Source organism: Vulpes vulpes, chromosome 12 (genome assembly GCF_048418805.1).
Source record: "Vulpes vulpes isolate BD-2025 chromosome 12, VulVul3, whole genome shotgun sequence".
NCBI lineage: Eukaryota > Metazoa > Chordata > Mammalia > Carnivora > Canidae > Vulpes > Vulpes vulpes.
Genome location: NC_132791.1, coordinates 33,297,394 through 33,317,093, shown reverse-complemented (window position 1 = coordinate 33,317,093; position 19,700 = coordinate 33,297,394). Strand labels below are relative to the sequence as shown.

Here is a 19,700-nt window from a genome sequence, read left to right as displayed (position 1 = left end):
TTCCCCCTCCCTCTCACCAGCTGTGTACCTGCCTGCCTTTTGTCATCTCCCTGCCTACACCTGTCCTGGAAGCAGGACATGTTCCCAAAGTTCCCACATTCTTCACAACCTAGTTGTCTTATCACTGCCTCACCTGAGAGCCCTTCCCTTAATAAAAATCTGATCAGCTCTGAATTTTTGAGTTACTACCGAGTGCCACAAATCACTTAATCCATTCACCTCATACAAGGGTAGTTTTCGCAGTGTATGGTTGAGGAAGCTTAAAACCCAAAAATATCAGTCATTGCCTAGTAAGTGGGACCTGTGGAGTTTGAATTCTGTGAACGTCCAAAGCCTGTGACCACCCCCTCACACACAGACTTCCAGCTCTGCTCTCCCCGCTTCAGATTCACACTAGCCTCCAGGTATGGGACAGGGTCCCAAAGATACCTCGTGCTTTATAATTCAAGATTAAATTAGTCCCCTTGGATGCCTTCTAACCCCACACTTACATTCTCACCCCACCTCAGCTCCTTCTTCCCTACTTGGTAAATTACTAGGTTGATCGTACTGTGGCACTGCCATGGCCTGGCAGTCAACTGCTATGGCTCTCTGCCACCCCTGCATGGAGAGACCGGCTTCAGGTCATGCCTGTTGGTGCTTGGAGCCATCCTCCATTCTTTGTCACCTCTGCCTTCACTTGATCAGTGCTTTCTTTAATATCCCTGTTCTTCTTTTTTTTTTTAACCAGCATGCCTCCTGCAAAGCCAGTTTTGAGACTACTCCCTGAAAATATAATAGAAACGAAGATATGATCAGAAAAGTGCTGGAGGGATGCCTGGGTGGCTTAGTCTGTTGAATGTCCAACCCTTGATCTCAGGGTTGAGTTTAAGCCCTGCATTGAGCTCCATGGAATCTACTTTAAAAAAAAAAAAAAAAAGTGCTGAAAACAGCATCTGGTCTTCTCTGGGAGGGCTTGCCCTGGAACTTCATCTTCGATTGAGGTTGTTACCGAGCAGCGATTAATACCAGCTCGGAGTTAATAGCACAGTCCGAGAGGAAAGAATGTCCTAACAAGCTCTCTATGTAGAAAACCTCAGCTCTTCCTGTAATTTGATGTGATTTTTTTTCCTAGTTCCTTTTGTCATCAATGCTGATGATCTTTGACATGTACTTAAAAATATCATCACCTTTGTGGCAGTTTCTTCCATTGCCTTTGTACTAAGTATCCCTGCCCATTTCCCTCTCCCCAGTGAAACATTAATGCTTATTAACTGGTTACATCTATTCTTCTGAACATGAAGTTGTTATTTCTGGATAATTTTTAAGTGAAGAAATATTAAGCTCTTCCCACATGTCAAATGCTATTTGGTCCTGGATAATTAACATTCACATGCCTATTGCTGGTAGAGATAGTTAGGACTCTTTTTTTTTTTTAATTTTGCTAAAGAGATTTACTTATTTTTAGAGAGGAAGAGCACAGGAGTAAGAAGAGGGACAGAAGGAGAGAGAATTTTCAGGTAGAGTTTGTGTTAAGCGTAGAGCCCAGTGCCGGGCTCAGTGTCACAGCCCATGAGATCATGACCTGAGTCAAAAGCAAGAGTTGGACACTTAACTGACCAAGTCACCCAGGTGCCCCTAGAACTCATTAAAAGGCAGTCTGACTTACTAATAAGTTTTAAAATATGCATACCTGTCCAACAAGCCTTCCCTTTTGTGGCTTGTAGTCCTAAGAATAAAACCACCAAATGGCATATTTTTCTAGACACCAAATGGTGTATTTTTCTAGACACATAGATGGCTTCTTGAGTGAAGAGCCTAAAGCAGTGGTTGAACAGCCATCCTATGGAATGTAGTGAAGTTGTAAACAGGATTTGTTAAATCATACATTGACCAGGAGCCATATGCATGATACTTGATTGTGAAACAAAGCTGCTTCTGTGGTCCTAACTATATTCCTGGCGCTGCTAATTATCACAGCATCATTAATGTACCCTATGACCCCCTTGTACAGATGAGAAAACCAAGGCCCGTAGAGACTTTATACACCACCAATGTCAGAGCCAGGATTTTGTTCTTGCACTGCTGCTCTGCATGCTTTGTTTAGCAAGACCTCATGAAAAGTAGAAAATAAGAAGGGAGAACTGTACATGTTTATTAGGCAGTCTTGCCTCCTCATTGGAATCTAAACATTATTGATTTTTCTTCTTTCCCATGGCCCTATAATCACTCATTAGATAGACCAATGGTGAGATCTTAATGACATTTGTCCAAATACAGAAACTCTCAGTTCCTTCTGATTAATAGAACAGATTCATTCCATGTCATCAGTTGCCGTTCCTGTCACTCATGTCAAAGTTTCCTCTACTCTCCACTTGAGTTTTAATTTTTTTTTTTTTTTTTGAGAGAGAGAGAGAGAGAGAGAGAATAAGGGGAGCACCAGGGGGCAGAGGGAGAGGGAGAGAGAGAATCTTAAGTGGATTCTACTCTCAGTGCAGAACCCAGACATGGTTCTCAATCTCAGGACTCTGAGATCATGACCTGAGTGAAATCAAGAGGCAGATGCTTAATGGACTGAGCCACCCAGGTGCCCCTTCCCACTGCAGTTTTAAACTCTCTTTCTCCTCCTAAGTGCCCTACATTTCTGCTCCAGATAAGAACCTTATATGCCCTAACTCCATGACCCAAACCTTCTAGGATTTGATCCTTCACTTACATACATGCTCACAACAAGGTGGGGTAGTTGGTTGAGCGTCTGTAACTCTTGGTTTTGGCTCAGGTCATGATCTTCAGGGTTGTGAGATTAAGCCCTGTGTCAGGCTCTGCACTCAGTACAGAATCTACTTGAGATTCTTTTCCCTCTCTTTCTGTCCCTCCCACTTGTGCACTCTGTCTCTCTCTTTCTCTCTCTAAATCTTTTTTAAAATTTTTAATTAATAAACATGCTCACAAAAAAAAAATAAATAAATAAACATGCTCACAACAGTGCTGTCCATAAATATGTGTGTGCACATCCACACATGTGCACACCCACACCTAGAAATTTAGAAGACTTTCTCATAATCCTGTTGATCTTAAAATTACTCATATTTCCTAGAATATAAGTATCCTTTTGATGTAAACCGTTGGTGACTTGGCCTTATTTTTGTTTTTGCTGTTTTTTGCCATCTTCACCTATTTGTTGTATACTTTAACATTTTTAACTTAAATTGTCTTTAGGGTTCTAGTGTATGCCAAAACTAAAATGATATCCAACATACCTGTGTTTTAGAGCATTTAAAAAATGATACTTATATTTATAATGAAATAAATTTTAAAAAGTATAGGAGGAAATATGGTGGGGATCCCCTGGGTGGCTCAGTGGTTTGGCACCTGCCTTTGGCCCAGGGCGTGATCCTGGAGTCCAGATCGAGTCCCACATCAGGCTCCCTGCATGGAGTCTGCTCCTCCCTCTGCCTGTGTCTCTGCCTCTCTCTCTGTGTCTCTCATGAATAAATAAAATCTTAAAAAAAAAAAAAAGGAAATGTGGTAAAAGTGAAATCCTCTTATGTTTCTGGTGGGTGTATGCCTTGCTATAGCCCTTTGAAGGGAAATTTGGTGAAATCTCACCATTAAACTTGAAAATGTGTGTGGCCTTTCACTGGAAATTGCTCCTTTTCTTCATTTTTTTTTAAGATTTATTTATTTATATTTTTTATTTATGATAGACACACACAGAGAGAGAGAGAGAGAGAGAGAATGGCAGAGACACAGGAGGAGAGAGAAGCAGGCCCCATGCCGGAAGCCCAATGCAGGACTTGATTCTGGGACTCCCAGGATCGCATCCTGGGCCAAAGGCAGGTGCTAAACTGCCGAGCCACCCAGGGATCCCCTCTTCGTTTTTTGAGAACCATGCACAAGACACTTCATGTGGAGATACTGGTTATGCCATTTTTAATTACCCATTGTGTTTTAAAGATTTTATTTGACAGGGGATCCCTGGGTGGCTCAGTGGTTTAGCGCCTGCTTTCTGCCCAGGGCGTGATCCTAGAGTCCCGGGATCAAGCCCCACATCAGGCTCCCTGCATGGAGCCTGCTTCTCCCTCTGCCTGTGTCTCTGCCTCTCTTTCTCTCTCTGTGTGTCTCTCATGAATAAATAAATAAATTCTTAAAAAAAAAAAAAAAAGATTTTATTTGACAGCATGAGCACAAGGCAGGGGGAATAGCAGAGGGAGAGGGAGAAGCAGGCTCCCTGTGGAGGAGGGAGCCTGACAAGGGACTCGATCTCAGGATCCTAGGATCATGACTTGAGCCAAAAGCGGATGTTTAATCTATTAAGCCACCTAGGCACCGCTTTAATTACCTTTTTTTTTTTTTGTATATTTATTTAAGTATACAGATATATCCATCGCCTTCTATTCAAAACTTTAAACAAGATTTATATGTGCTAATAATAGTGAAAGGGAATATAAAGAAAGGGAGAAGAAATGTGTGGGAAATATCAGGAAGGGAGATAGAACATAAAGACTCCTAACTCTGGGAAATGAACTAGGGGTGGTGGAAGGGGAGGAGGGCAGAGGGTGGGGGGGAATGGGTGACGGGCACTGAGGGGGACACTTGACGGGATGAGCACTGGATGTTATTCTGTATGTTGGTAAATTGAACACCAATAAAAATTAATTTATTAAAAAAATTTATATGTGCTAATACAGAAAAGTCTTCATGGTCTGTCATCATTAAATCAAGCATATTGTGAGACTGTCCATATTGCATACCATTTATGTATTTTTTAACACGAAAAAAAACAATATGTGACTGTAGGAATGCTAGAAAAAGAACAGTTTTTCTTTTTATTCTATCCTAGCTCACAATGTGTTGTCTTCCCTTTTAACCATCTCTCTTAGCTTTCAGATACCACTGTGTTCTTCCTAACACATGTACACTCTTCCATTGTTGGGTATGTGGTTTATTTAAGCTGCCTTCTCAGTGGGAAATCAGTTTTTATTGACTGTGGTTCAGGTAACAATGTCATGCCACTCATCTTTTATTTGTGTGAATATCCCTGTAGGATAAATTGCTAGCAGAGCTACTGGGTGTCAGGGTGGCTGTGACAAACTTGCTACGGAGAACACCTCCACTTTCTCTCTGAGCTCAGGCTTTAATGAAAAAAGAGATTGGGGGCACCCAGGTGGCTCCATCAGTTGGGGGTCCAACTCTTGATTTTGGCTCAGGTCATGATTCCAGAGTCGTTGGATCGAGCCCTTGAACCCTGAGTTGGACTTGAGTTCAGTGGGGAGTCTGCTAGAGATCCTGTCCTCTCCCTCTGCCCATCTCCCTGCTTGCATTCTATCTTTCTGTCTCCCCACCCCCCACTCTCCCTCTCTTTGGGGCAAATAAGTAATCTTAAGAAAGAGAGAAAGAGAAAGAGGAAGAAAAGAGATTGGGAGGATTTTTTGTTTTATTTTGTTTTCTTAGAAACTGAGTTTGAGTTTGTCCATGCGCATTACTACTTGGATATCTTTTAAGACGTGAGTGGAATCATTTCCCCAAAACTATGCTATTTAGAAGCAGCCGTTGGCCCTGCTTTGCCAGTAGATTAATTGACTCATGTTCCTGCATGCTGAGGCTTGTTGGGGACATGTGCCTCCTCAGAGATGTGCAGTTGTGTTTGCTTCTGTGGTAGGACAAGTGTTTTCCTTGTTGTTTGCTCAACTTTTCCTTGGAGGAAAATTATTAACCAATGGCTCTCAGAGAGCCAATTCAAGAGTTTTGATTCAGAAACAACCTACCAGTCAGTTTTTTTCTGGGCTTGTCCCTGTTCTGTATGTGAAAGTGCCCAGTGTTTTCTCCTTGGCAGTCTGGAACTTACTTCCTTTGCCAGTACACAACACAATTTTGCCTCCTTCACTCTTCCATGGGCAGTTTTTTTGTGTAAGCACACTTGACTTCTCTTAGCCTGGATCCCTGTTTGCTGGCCTCCACGGTTTTTGTATACTTTGAACGCGAGGTCCGTAAACGTGTCAGGCCCTGCAGTTGACAAGTGAGAAGTACAGAGGCAGATTTCCCATAAATGGCAGTTGGTAGTGCTGAACACTTGCTTCCCGGGTCTCCTTAAGTCGTCATATCGACCTTGGAAGGTAGGTGGTGTTATTTATTCCCCATTCTAAATATGAGAAAATGGATACCAACTGAGGTGCAGAGAGATGAGATTGACTTTTCCATGAAGCACACAGTCACTAAGTGAACGGTAAAGCCAGCTGGATTGGTCAGTCCCAGAATCTGTTTTCCCAGAGGCTCCCAAGCTAATGGGGAAGTGAAACTCACAGTCCCCTTGCTAAAGAAGCCAGAGTGGGGGCCAACCTTCAGCACTGTTTCTTTATTACTGTGGAAGCCATTACTGGGTTGATTATATCTTAAACCACAGAAGTACATGTATTAGTGTCCTGTTGCTGCTGTAACAAATTACAGTTGACAGTGACACCCATGCCTGTTGAGCTGAAAATCCATTTATAACTTTTGACCTCCCAAAAACTTAACTGCTAATAGCCTACCATTGACTAGAAGCCTTCCTGATAACGCACAGTCGATTAATACCTATTTTATCTGTTATACATATTATGTACTATATTCTTATGGTAAAGCATGCTACAGAAAATCATAAGAAAGAGAAAAATACATTTATACACTATACTGTATTAAGGAAAAAGTGTGCTCCACTCACCGCCCCAGTGATTGTAAATCCCATCACTCTTGGTCAGTCAGAATGCCTTCAGCATTAATCATGCCTTATCATTTTATGCTGGACAGGAGTATTATTATTTACAGTGATTTAAGTTTAGGTTATTAGATGTTTCATTGAATGTTTGATGTATAAGTTAGTTATGTGGAACAGCACAGAGGTGGGCAGGCTGTGTGAAGAGGTGTTTCTCATGTGCTGCTCCTTCCTTTTCCTAGATCTTAAACAACATAGCCATTAGAAATATTAGAAACCATTAGAAATAATGGTATTAAAGTCTTCATTGCTGGGGCTTCTGGGAGGCTCAGTGGTTAAGCATCTGCCTTTGGTAAAGGTTGTGATCCCAGAGTCCTGGGATCGAGTCCCACACCGGAGTCTCTGCAGGAAGACTGCTTCTCCCTCTGGCTATGTCTCTGCCTCTCTCTCTCTGTCTCTCATGAATAAATAAAATCTTAAAAAAAAAAAAAAAGCTGGGTGGATAAACTACATTTTATGATTAGAAATCGAGAATCAAAAAGATATGGCTGTTTGCTTTCTAAGCCCTATAGCTAGTAGCTCAAGAGCTTTGTTTAAAGAGAAAAATGGAAATTGCTCCACTTGATAGAGGAGTGAAAACCATAGTTAATGAGTATTGAGTTTATGTGACATAACTAGTGCCTGTTTTCGTCTTCAGATGGGAGTTCAGAATGAAGTGGAGTGAGTAGGCAAAGAAGGGGTAGAAAAAGAAGGGAGAGGGCATAGATAGGTAAGGTAGGGGTGTTATGGTATTTATGAGTGTATAGCTGCTGGAGGTTTCTGTGACCCTGTTTTCGTACTTCATCACGGTTGTAAATGGGGATATTGCTAATCCTTGACTCATGGAAGGCTGATACCAAGCCAGAGCTGGAGTACGAGGCACGATTTTATTGGTTAATTGTACAAAAAGAGAAAAGCTTCTGTGTATGTGGGCTAGGACAGCCATTTGACCTGTGCTTCAACCCCATCTGGGACTGCTTTGGTGTTAACTTGGCCTTCCCCTAAGACACATAGGACAGAGGGCTGGGAGGAGCACAGGCTAGGTTTTCATCCCTGCAGAGCACTGAGGCCTCGTTATTAAGCCAGGTGACTTTGGTGCCAGCTAGTGCTACTGTTTTTAGTATGTGACAGGATGGAAGTAGCAGATGAATTTTGGTAGGTGGGCACACCAGCTGTATAAACCCAACCAGTATATTTTCTCCACGCTGTTCCTTCCCTCCTGCTCCCGGAAGTAGATGTTAAGCCATCGCCTCCCCCTCCTTTCCCTTGGGCTGTCCCTCCCCGGCCCTCCCCTCTGTAGGAAAGATGAAGACTCTCTTTCCTGTATTACTCATGAGTTCAAGTTGAGAACAATATAAAGGACATAGAAGGTGCTTTATTCTGAAAACTTTGGGTGAAAAATTGCAGGGTGACTTGGCTCCGGGTTAATTTTAGCCTCTCTTTTGTGGATTCAAAACGTTTTACCAAAAAGATGAACTAAGAGACTTCTGAACCAATTCTAGCGGGTAGAGAAACAAGCTAAATAATGTGGCAGAGAGAGTCCCCAAAGCGGAGCAGGACAAATAGCTGCATTCTTCAGTGGGTCAAAGGCATGAAAGACTAAGGTTGGGGGTGGAGGGCAGGAGCTACTCTCATCAGAGACAGGCCAAGCAAATGCCAAGTTTAGGACCTTGTTTGGAACTTGAAACTAAAAAAGCATTTGTTAAAGAGAAATAATAATTAAAAATACATAAATGAAAGACACTTCTGAGGACATCAGGAAGATTTGCATATGGTCTGTGTATTGGTTGGTATTGAGGAATTAATTTTTATTGAAAGTGATGATCACATTACAGTAAAAAATCCCGTATTTTGGTACATCTGAAGTAGGCGTGAAATGTCAAAGTCTGAGATTTGCAACCATGGAAAAGCTAACAGGGGAAACAAGGTGGACAAAATCTGAATGGTTGAATCTAGGTAATGGCGATGTGTGGGGCTCACTGTACAGCTCTCTACATCTACAATGACAGAATTTCCTAGTGACTTCCTTAAGTGTTTTACCCAACCTCCCAAGCTCAAAGTTGAGTTGTACCTGCAGTCCACTGCAGTTGTCCTGTCAGTCACGAGACCACACCCTTGAATTCCTGTTGGAAGGCATGTTGCCACCAACCCAGAGCCAGAAAAACTGAATACTGTCCTGAAGGGGCTTTTCCAACAATTGCCTTCAGCTTATCCAGAGCTCCTGATTCTGGATGAAGGACCAAGGTGTTGACCTCAATACAGGGGATTCACCAGCCCCTGGAGGATGGAGTGATAGCTTTAAAAAAAAAAAAAACCTTTTCACTTTATTTTGTAGGACCACCAAAAGGCCTCAGACCTTCTATGATGGAAGTCATGCCTGTGCCAGAGGAGTATGCCATATTCCCATGGCTGAACCGTTCTGCCCCAAAACGAGAGAGGTTCGTAGTCTTTCTGGAAGGTGCACCGAAATAAGTTGTGGAGGGCTTGGGTGGCATCTAGAGTTATATTAATTGGCTAAGCAGGTGATCCTTTTTTCCCCTCTCAAGCTTGCTTCTTATGCAAGGTTTCTAGAAGACTTTCCCCTTGTTAGTACTGCCTCCACTACTCTCTGTCACTAAAGTTGCGACCTACCTTTTTTATAGGTTTTGATTTTGCTGTCAGAATGTCTTTTAAATAATTTAGTGTAGGACAGCATATTAATCAAGAGTGTATAGTCTGGAACTAGATTACTTGGGATCAAATCTCTGCTCTTGTGCTTAAGAGTTGTGTGTTGTTGGACAAGTTATTCCATGCCCCCAGGCCTCAGTTTCCTTGTTTGGAAAGTGAAGGTAATGATAACGTGTACCTCATAGAACTGTGTGAGGGATAAATGAGTTATTACTTACAAAGTGCTTTGAACTCTGTCAAGTTATGCAACATCCAACAACTGGTAACTGCTTTTATTAATTCAGTTTTTGGTAATCTATAAATTGTCAGATTGGTATCATTGGCCTTTGAGCTGAGTTTGGCTATTACTGTTCAGCCTCCTCTCTAGGATTATAGTAAAATCTTAGCACTAAGGGGGTAGCCCTACAAAGATCAGTGGAACAACTTAAGCATGTTACTCATTCAGATAATTTTAACACCTACTTATGGAAAGCAGATTTATTGTAACTTTTTTTTTTTTTTTTAGATTTATTGTAACTTCTATGTCCAGCCCTCGTAAGTGTGTAAAAGTAGTTTTCTTGTAGTTAACAGCAAGGGCACCTTAACCTCACTGTGGATCCAAACAAAAATCTTGAATCTGAAGCCAGGAGTCAGGGGGAGCCATTTCAGATATCTCACTGCTTGTTGATTTCTCTGTGATTTCTGTGAAAATACATTTTTTGTTTGTTTAAAAAAAAAAAGGCAGGTTAAGTTTGTATTTGGGTATTTGGGAAATATATGTTTCCAGATACCAGCAGAATATATCAAATGCTGCTGGTAGTCTTCCCTCTGAAACACAGATCTGTCCACATAATAGATTTGCTTTCTAAGGGTATTAGATGTATATGAGATTCTTGTCCATTTCAAAATCGGGACAGCTTAGGAAGAAATAGACTAAGGAGAGAATAGGCCTGAGATTTTGTCCCAGGGAGGGAACACTGATTTCAGGTACTAGCAGTAAAGATAAGAGAGGGGAAATACTAATGATGTATACAGACACATGCAAATGTGGTGGCTTGGTGATTGTTCCCAGTAATAGGGTTTGGCCTCCCTTGAGACCACACTAACTCAGCTCTTCTTGGTGTAGCTAAGACCTTCCCATGTAAGACTAAAAGAACACTAGGTTTAAGAAAACAGGAAAAAAATGTCTTTGAAATATGACCTCATTCCTACATACTCTGAAAGAGATTTGTAAATACCATCCAGAAATGTAGAGAAGTTGGTGCTGTGTCCCTTGATAATTATCTCTTTAACTTTCAACATTCACATGACCTTTCATGTACGGATGAGGAAGGATTGTCAAGGTGAACTGTCAGGTGGTGAACAAGATGTGAACAGTGGTTGTACCATATTCTTGTGTATATATAAAGAGGTAAATGTGAAAGTATTTACATGCAAATAGTGTTTTTGGAAAATTGAACCAAAAAACTGGTAGGTTTTTTTTTCCCTTGGGAGGGATGAAATGGTTTGCTACAAAAAAATACTTGTCACATTAGTGGGGTAAATGTTTTGTTCCATGTCACTTTTACCCCAAAAATATTTTCACCTCTAGTCATTTTAGGAGGTAATCAGAAGCCAAGTTTTTCAAAAGTCCAGACACATAAAATATATTTAGCTTGGGTAATTTAATACTGCTAATACATTTGCAGGATAGTGGGAAATTCAGGATTTCCATTATCTTTGCTCCAAACATGCAAATGAAAGAGTCTTCGCCTCAGACCCAGAGATCTCTTAGCCTGTGGTTTGGTGCAAAGTGCTGGTTCAAGTGACAAGACCCCAGAGTCTGTCTCTACGGCCGGTCCACATCCATAATCCTTCATTTCCTCCTCCTCACTATCAAGGCACCTGCCTCCCAGGGTGACGTGAGAACTCAATATGCCACAGCCCAGTATACAAGGTTGTTGTGATATTCTTTCACTTATCTTTAGAAGTACTGAAGTTTGCTTAAGACATACAGCTTTGTTATTCAGGATTTTAAAAGATATTTAATGAAAACAGGACTGGGCTGGCTGTATTTTAATTTGGGGATGGGGGACATAGGTAGGGGAAGGAGGAATGATTTAGGCCCACAAATTTATAATCTGTACTCTAGGGGAAAGTTTTTAAGCAGCAAAATCTTATTTTCAGCATATATAGTATAATAAATAAACATGATATAACCTCAACTGTTCATTGTGACTTGTCATGCTTCTAAATTTGGAGTTGCCAGGGCTCTCATTAAAATTCTTTCTCCCGTTGCTATAGCATAATGAAAATTATTTTTAAAGAAATAGGTTAATTTGCCTATGTGGTTCTGACATGTGCAGGCTAGACTTTGGCCTAAATTGGAGCCTTTATTGACACTGAGTCACACTATTTTATATATAGAGTACCCCAGGAATCTTTGCCAATTATTTGGCAAATAAGTGTAGAAGGTGCCAGTGTAATTGTTAGAAGACTGGTTTAGCTTTATCCAGTGTTTACAATGTGCCCGATACAATTCTTTGCTGTATTATTTTTTAGCTCATTTAATCCTCACAATACTTCTATAGTACAATCTAATTATTCCCATTTTACAGATGAGAAAACGAAAACATTGAAAGATTAAGTGAATTTTTGGCAGTGCTTAATCAGGTTAACAATTAATTAATTGATTTTTTTAAAAGATTTTATTTATTTATTTATTTATTTATTCATGAGAGACACAGAGAGAGACAGAGACATAGGCAGAGGGAGAAGCTCACAGGGAGCCTGATGCAGGACTTGATCCCCAGACTGGAATCATGCTCTGAGCAAAAAGGCAGACAGATGCTCAACCGCTGAGCCACTCAGACATCCCAACAGTTAATTTATTTTTTTTTCCAGCTAAATTTATTTTTTAATTAGAAAGGAATGTTGAAGCAAAGGCTAGAAATTGGGCAGCCCGGGTGGCTCAGTAGTTTAGCACCACCTTCAGTCCAGGGCCTGATCCTGGAGACCTGGAATCGAGCCCCACGTCGGGCTCCCTGCATGGAGCCTGCTTCTCCCTCTGCCTATGTCTCTGCCCCCGCCCCCGTGTCTCTCATTAATAAATAAATAAAATCTTTTTTTAAAAAAAGGCTAGAAATTGATAACCTGAGGATTAGATGTGTATTAATAATTAGACTATGGAAAAAGTGATCATTCTTTTATTTATTTTTTTTTTAAAGATTTAATTTATTTATTAGAGGGAGAGCGAGAGTGGCATAGGGAGAAGCAGCCTCCATGCAGGGACCCTGACACGGGATTCGATCCCGGGACTCCAGGATCAGGCCCCCAGCTAAAGGCAGCGCTAAACAGCTGAGCCACCCAAGCTGCCCATGATCATTCTTTTAAATAATGTTTTTAAAACCCATGCATGGCCTTAAAGTGGTATCATGATAAATTTATTCTTAGAAAAAAAACAGAATAGCTTCATTCTGTTTTTGTATGTGTTTTGGGAGAGGCAAGAGGCTAAAGAGATTATGAAGAAACCATTTTCTTTTTGGGGGGTGTGGAAAGAGAGAGAGAATCTGAAGCAGCCTCCATCTCCATGCCCAGTTTGGAGTCCGATACAGGGCTCCATCTCACAACCCTGAGATCATGATCTGTGCCAAAACAAAGAGTTGGATGCTTACCTAGCTGAGCCACCAGAAATTGTTTTCTAACCAAAAAAGGGTTCTAGAAAAGTCTTTAGCTCTTGTGTGAAATACCAGTCAGGAGCTTGGAAACCATTCTTAGCATGTCTTTGAGGAGATGTGATTCGGACTGGCACCCTAGCTCAGCCTGGGAGGGGAAGGGATCAGACTCAAATCCATGTTCACAACCCAGCTTAGTCTCTTCAAGCTGTAAAGAAGTAAGTGAAATTAAAGTATACAAACAAATGCCTGGTATATAGAAAAAGTTCACAGTTTGCTTTTGTATCTGTAAGCTGTGTGTGCAAGGGGCCGGGGGAACAGGGTTACGTAAGTGGGTGAGGGTCTAGAAAACACCGTTCTGTGATCTCCAGGCACTGTCTGAGGACCTGAGGTACTGACCATTTACAGTAAAAATTTTAAGTAATGGAACATGTTGAACATCAGGGAAAACCCCAAAATAACTCAGCTGTTACTTATGTTTGAAGTTTTGAGTTTGTGGTTCTTTGTTTTCTAGGTCCTCATAGAGACGGCTAAAAAGTTAGGACTCCGGTGCCATTCAAAAGGGGCAATGGTTACAATCGAGGGACCTCGTTTTAGCTCCCGGGCAGAAAGTTTCATGTTCCGCACCTGGGGGGCGGATGTTATCAACATGACCACGGTTCCAGAGGTGGTTCTTGCTAAGGAGGCTGGAATTTGCTACGCAAGTATTGCCATGGCAACAGATTATGATTGCTGGAAGGAGCATGAGGAAGTGGTACGTAGAATTCTCTTCTCAACATGTATGACCTGGGTTTCCAGGCATCATGGGAGTGTCTTAACTATTAGTTCCATTGTATTGGGTCTGGAAAGTGCCTTTCTACCAGGTTTTAAAGTTAGCTTTCCCTATGTGGTCAGGTATTTTCTTTATACTTCTCCTTGGAAAATATGATCTCCACAGGGAAGAAAAAGACACTTTGATCCAAGGATAAACAGTACATTTTGGACATGTAGGTGTGATGGGAATCATATTGCAACTTGGGCCTTATTTTAAGGATGAAAATGTGTTTTGGTTATCATTTCTTTATCCTGTGCTACTGGTTATTATGTTTGTTTTCAAAGGGAAAGACCTATTACCTCTTCCCTATAAGAGGACTCTATTCATATCTGTTTAACCTACCATGACTAGATGATGTTGGTGTAGGAATATGACAGCAGATAGACAAGCCTGTGAGGAGCAAACATTCTGAGGCTTTTGGGGGGGTTGGGGGGAAGTGCAGAGGTTAAGCTGACCAGTGTAAGGAAGCTCAGGGTTCTACAGAAATAGTATGGTGAACAGTACATATCCAATTGACCCAACCAAATATTTGCAGTCTGAAAAGGCTTTCTGGTGTAAGAATGGTGGGAAAGACAGGCTTCCTTGGGTGGAGTGGAGAAGAAGGAGTAGACTCTGTAAGTATTTCAGAGAGGAGATCAATTATGGGTTCTGGGCAGGAGGTCCAGCTGATGTGTGAAGACACTAGACCACTTCATTCAGGCTTCCAAAATAAATATACTTTTTTTTTTTAAGATTTTGTTTATTTATTCATGAGAGACACAGAGAGAGAGAGGCAGAGACATAGGCAGAGGGAGAAGTGGGCTCCATGCAGGGAGCCCAATGTGGGACTCCATCCTGGGACTCCGGAATCACACCCTGAGCCAAAGGCAGATACTCTACCACTGAGCCACCCAGGCGTCCCAATAAATATTCTACTTATTGTGGAAAACTTCAAACATCTGTAAAAAGTTGATAGTCTAGTATAATGAACCTCCAGTTCATCACACAGCTTTCCAGTTAGCCATGGCCAATCTTGTGTCCTGTATATAGTGCCCCTACCCACTTCTCTCTCCCCTGCCTTCATTACTTTGAAGTAAATATTTTTCCAGAAGGCCTCTTTTTTAAACTAAAATAATAACAAAATAACTTCAATACCACTATTGTAACCAAGAAATATTGATATTCCTTAGTGTAACCAAATATCCAGACTGTTTACATTTTCCTTCTTGTCTCATATAACCGTTCAAATCAGGGTCCCTTATAATCCACACATTGCATTTGAATGATCTGCCTCTTAAATCTCTTCTGATATTCCCCATCTGTCTTTTCACTCCTTACATTTCCCTGGAAGAAGCTGAATCATTTGTCTTGTCCCCTGTCTGATTTTAAAATAGAGGAAAGGGGCAGAGGGTGCCTGGGTGGCCAGTCTGTTGAGCATCTGACTCTTGATTTCAGCTCAGGTCATGATCTCAGGGTCGTGGGATCAAGCCCCATGTCAGGCTCCCCACTCAGGGAGTCTGCTGGAGATTCTCTCCCTCTGCCCCTCCTCCCCCTTAACATGTACATGTGCGCACTTGCTTGCTCTCTCTCAAATAAATAAATAAAAATCTTTTAAAAATAAAATAGAAAAAGGGACAAAATTACAGTCAAGGAGTTTTGAAGATTTTATTTGTTTATTCATGAGACACACAGAGAGGCAGAGACATAGGCAGACGGAGAAGCAGGCTCCATGCAGGGAGCCTGATGTGGGACTTGATCCCAGAACTCCAGGATCATGATCTGAGCCAAAGGCAGACACTCAACCACTGAGCCACCGAGGCACCCCCAGTCAAGGAGTTTTGAAGTAAAGAACAAGTGCGCAGGTAGCTATTATGAGCACACTTACGGGAGGGGACGTCTTCTCCGAGATGACCCTTCCCACCATCTCAGAGATGCTTGTTGTGCTGTCCATTTTCATGTAAAACCGTAAGATATCCATCTGTCAGTCCATCTATGTATTTGGAATTTGGGTTGTTTTTTTTTTTTTTTTTTTTAATTTTTTTTTTTTTTTAATTTATTTATGATAGTCACAGAGAGAGACAGAGAGGCAGAGACACAGGCGGAGGAAGAAGCAGGCTCCATGCACCGGGAGCCTGATGTGGGATTCGATCCCGGGTCTCCAGGATCGCGCCCTGGGCCAAAGGCAGGCGCCAAACCGTTGCGCCACCCAGGGATCCCTGGAATTTGGGTTGTACTTGAACACAGGTTCTTTGTTTTGCATGGATACCTTGTCCTGATTCCTCAGTGTAATTAACCACTGCACTACTAAGGCATTTTTTGTGTAAGAAACTTCCAGATCCTGACACAGCATAATCTCTAACTTGGCAGCTCTGGTCACCTAAGGGACACGCTCAGCCTTATGGATGTTAAGAAGCTTCTTCCAATTAGCAGGAGGCTCCAGCCTCTGCCACACCCTAAGAGCAGGTTGCTTCCTGCCTCTGGCTTTCTGCTCAGTCTAGTAATATTTGCCTCCTGCAGATCAAATGGTGCTTTCCTTTACTACATGAGGTTTGGAAAGAAGTCAGTTGGAGCCACTTGCATTGAAAGCAGAGAAGCTAAGCTGTGTGTAAGTGGTAAGGCACGAAGGCAGATAATGCTAAATGCCACAAGAAAAGCACAGACGGAGATCACATCATCACCCAGTCATGTGTGTCATTGAGCTTTAAACCAGATGTGCGGCCTGGTGTGGTGCAAAGATTTGAGTTGCCTACACCCACCTTCAAATTCCTGTTGCTCCATTTACTTGTGAGACTGGACAAGTTCTCTAATCCATCTACTCCTGTGTGGGGTGGAGCCAGAGGTGAGGGGTGGAGGTTTTTCACTTACACTTCTAACCTTGCAGGATTTCTGGGAGAATTAAACCAAATGTAGAGTAGCTGCTATAGTGCCAGCTCCTAAGAGAGGGTGGTTATCACCAGGCAGCTATGATGGAGAGAGGTGGTGCAGAAATGTTTGAGAAGAAAACTTGTTGTTTAGGCTGGACATTAAGCAGAGGGTTAGATTTTACTGTGAAGAGGTTAGTAGAATGGGCATTTTGGATGGAGCCCAACAGCAGAAACAAAGAGAAAAGAGAGGTCAGAGTCCAAAGAAGTCAATATCAGTCAAAAGAAGGAGTGCCTCAGTCAGTTCAGTGTCTACCTTCAGCTCAGGTCATGACCTCGGGGTCGTGGGATCAAGCCCTGCCTTGGGAGCTCCCTGTTCATCAGGGAATCTGCTTCTCCTTCTGCTCCCTACCCCCCCACTCATGCTCTCTCTCTCTTGCTCTCAAATAAAGTCTTAAAAAATACATCAATCAAAGGAAAAACAGTAAATATAAGGTAAATCTCTTGGATGCTTCATGAGCCTGCACTGGAAGACTCTGCTTAAAACTTGCTTCTGCAGGTACTTGGCAACACCCAGCTAGTCACTGCTTTGAATTCCCACAGTGATGGAACTCCCATTGGCTACAGTGCTTGTCATTTTTTTCTAAATACATTTCCGTGTTTGTGGGATGGGTCTGGAGTTTATATAAACTCTAAGAAATAAAAAGATGTAACCTTTGTGCGCTTGAACCCCAGATTCCCTCTAAGTATAGTGAGGTGTGACAAGTACTCTACCTCTGATAGGCATCTTACATTCACAACTTTTTTTCAACGTTTTTATGGAAGCAATTTTGGTGATATACAGAAGTTGACCATAGTATGAGCTTTTGTAAATCAACATCCAGCTTCAATTGTAAATGTATCAGCTTAGGGCCAAATCATATTTCATCTGGACTCTGATCCATAATTTTATCCATAAACACCTAACATAACCACATTATCATTATCACATCCCAATGGTAATTCCTTAATATTTCAAAGCACAGTTCACATTTCTAGTTATCCCAGATATCACAACTTTTTACCTCCAAGTGTTCTAAAGAGAAACTAGGTCATTTGTCCTGTAGAGTTTCCCACAGGAAACTTTCTGGATCACTGAACTCATCTCCTTGGGGTAGTTTGACAGATTCCTCTTTCTTCTGTATTTCCTTTAAATTGACAGCTGGTTCTAGAGATTTGTTCCAATTCAGGTGTCAAAACTAGTGTTGAGGGGCAGCCTGGGTGGCTCAGCGGTTTAAGTGCCTGTCGTAAGCCCAGGGCGTGATCCTGGGGTCCCGAGATTGAGTCCCATGTCAGGCTCCCTGCATGGAGCCTGCTTCTCCCTCTCCCTGCGTCTCTGCCTCTCTCTCTCTCTCTATCATGAATAATAATCTTTAAAAAAAATAACTAATAAATAAATCTTTAAAAAAAAGTGTTGAATTAATATGATTCCTGTAAGGAAGCTCATTAAAGTGGATTGTTTGTTTTGGGATTTGTTTTTGTCGTTGTTCTGTGATGTTCTGTGATGTCCATCCATTAATTCATTGGGAGCTATAAAAATGACAATACTCTGATTCCAGCATTTCTCTTTATTAGCTGGAAGACTTCTTGAAAGATAAATGTGCTTATCTTGTGACTGGCTAGCCAGTGTAGCAGCAGTTTTAAGACTGGAATCCATTCTACTGTGGATGTAAGGAGCATTAGCCACACCTTTCCAGACCTGCTAACATATTATACATCTGAGAAAGTTTCTCAAACGTTATATTGAAAACCAGTTTTTTTTAGAGATACCATTGGATTCCTCCACCATCTCCCCTCTGGGACCAAGCCTGCCTTGAAAAGTGCAGAGCTAGTGCCCAGGGGATTGGAAGTGGAGTGAACTGACTCTACAGTTCTGTGAACAGCAGTGGAATTGTAAAATTGCTAGTAACATTTTCTGCTGGGTTTTTTTTTCTCTAGGTTTCAGTGGACCGGGTCTTAAAGACCCTGAAAGAAAATGCCAATAAAGCCAAAAGTTTACTCCTCACTACCATACCTCAGATAGGTTCCATGGAATGGTCAGAAACCCTCCATAACCTGAAGGTAAGTACCCTCAGCCATCTGCAAGCAGACACTTCCACGGACCATCATCTGCCTTACACTAGTCTAGAGGTTCTCTACCAGTTTTCATGCTCTTTTCTACCATACTACCAGTGTGAAATTGAGTAGTTATGGATTTTGGCTAGTAATACAAGACTGCTGAAAGTTGAGGTGGTGAGAGTTTTATTATCTAGTCTGCCAAGTTCTTAACTTTGTCATGCTCTACAGGATATTCCTAAGTCATACTACAGAAGGTTGAAGATAGTGCTTGTTCTGTACATGGCTTATATCGCTGACAAAGCTGTTTGCTCTTTGGCAGACCCAGGCAAAGTGTTGGCAGCCTTTAAAGCCAAAACACGAATAGCAATACCAAAACGGTGCCAGGAGTGTACTTAGGATTGATGTTATATCAGACTAAGACAGTGATTAATGATAAACATGGGATGGGTTGTAGATTGGTAACTTTTCAACTCTAGCATTAGTTCCCAGAATATCATTTAAACTGAGTGCTAAACTCAGAGACCCATGATTTTTATTTGGACATTTTTTGATTCTCTTGATTAACCACACTGGATAAGGAGTTGCCTCAAATTGATTGGATATTCCCCTACTATCCAGAGAAAGTAGCTAGCATGGCCTAAGGTGTTGAACATACTGTACTCTTGGGTCTTATGACAGGTAGTTGAGAGAGGATTTGAAAAGTTGATAAATACCCTCCCTACCTGAACTGCTACCACCAAGGAGCCCTAGAATGAGAGTCACAATTTTAGTGTGATGAAGACACCGCATGGTGGTCAGTGATTGACAGCTGCTGGGCACAGAGAAGCCATGATTTATAGCAGATATTGACTGCATGGTTTAAGTGCTCCAGCATAGCCGATTTCAGTCCATCAATCCAAAACCACTGATGGATCCAAAGAGCTGATTCTTGCAAGCTGATA

The 19,700-nt window shown here is 41.7% G+C and overlaps 1 protein-coding gene across 1 annotated transcript in view; it reads left to right on the top strand.

Moving 5' to 3' along the window:
* The window catches only part of MTAP (methylthioadenosine phosphorylase), a 52,431-nt gene that overhangs the window by 30,391 nt on the left and 2,340 nt on the right, over positions 1-19,700 (top strand). Inside the window, exons 5-7 of the mRNA XM_072728167.1 lie at positions 9,045-9,147; positions 13,523-13,762; positions 18,640-18,762. Of these exons, the coding sequence (XP_072584268.1) occupies positions 9,045-9,147; positions 13,523-13,762; positions 18,640-18,762 (466 nt within the window). The remainder of the gene's footprint in view (positions 1-9,044; positions 9,148-13,522; positions 13,763-18,639; positions 18,763-19,700) is intronic.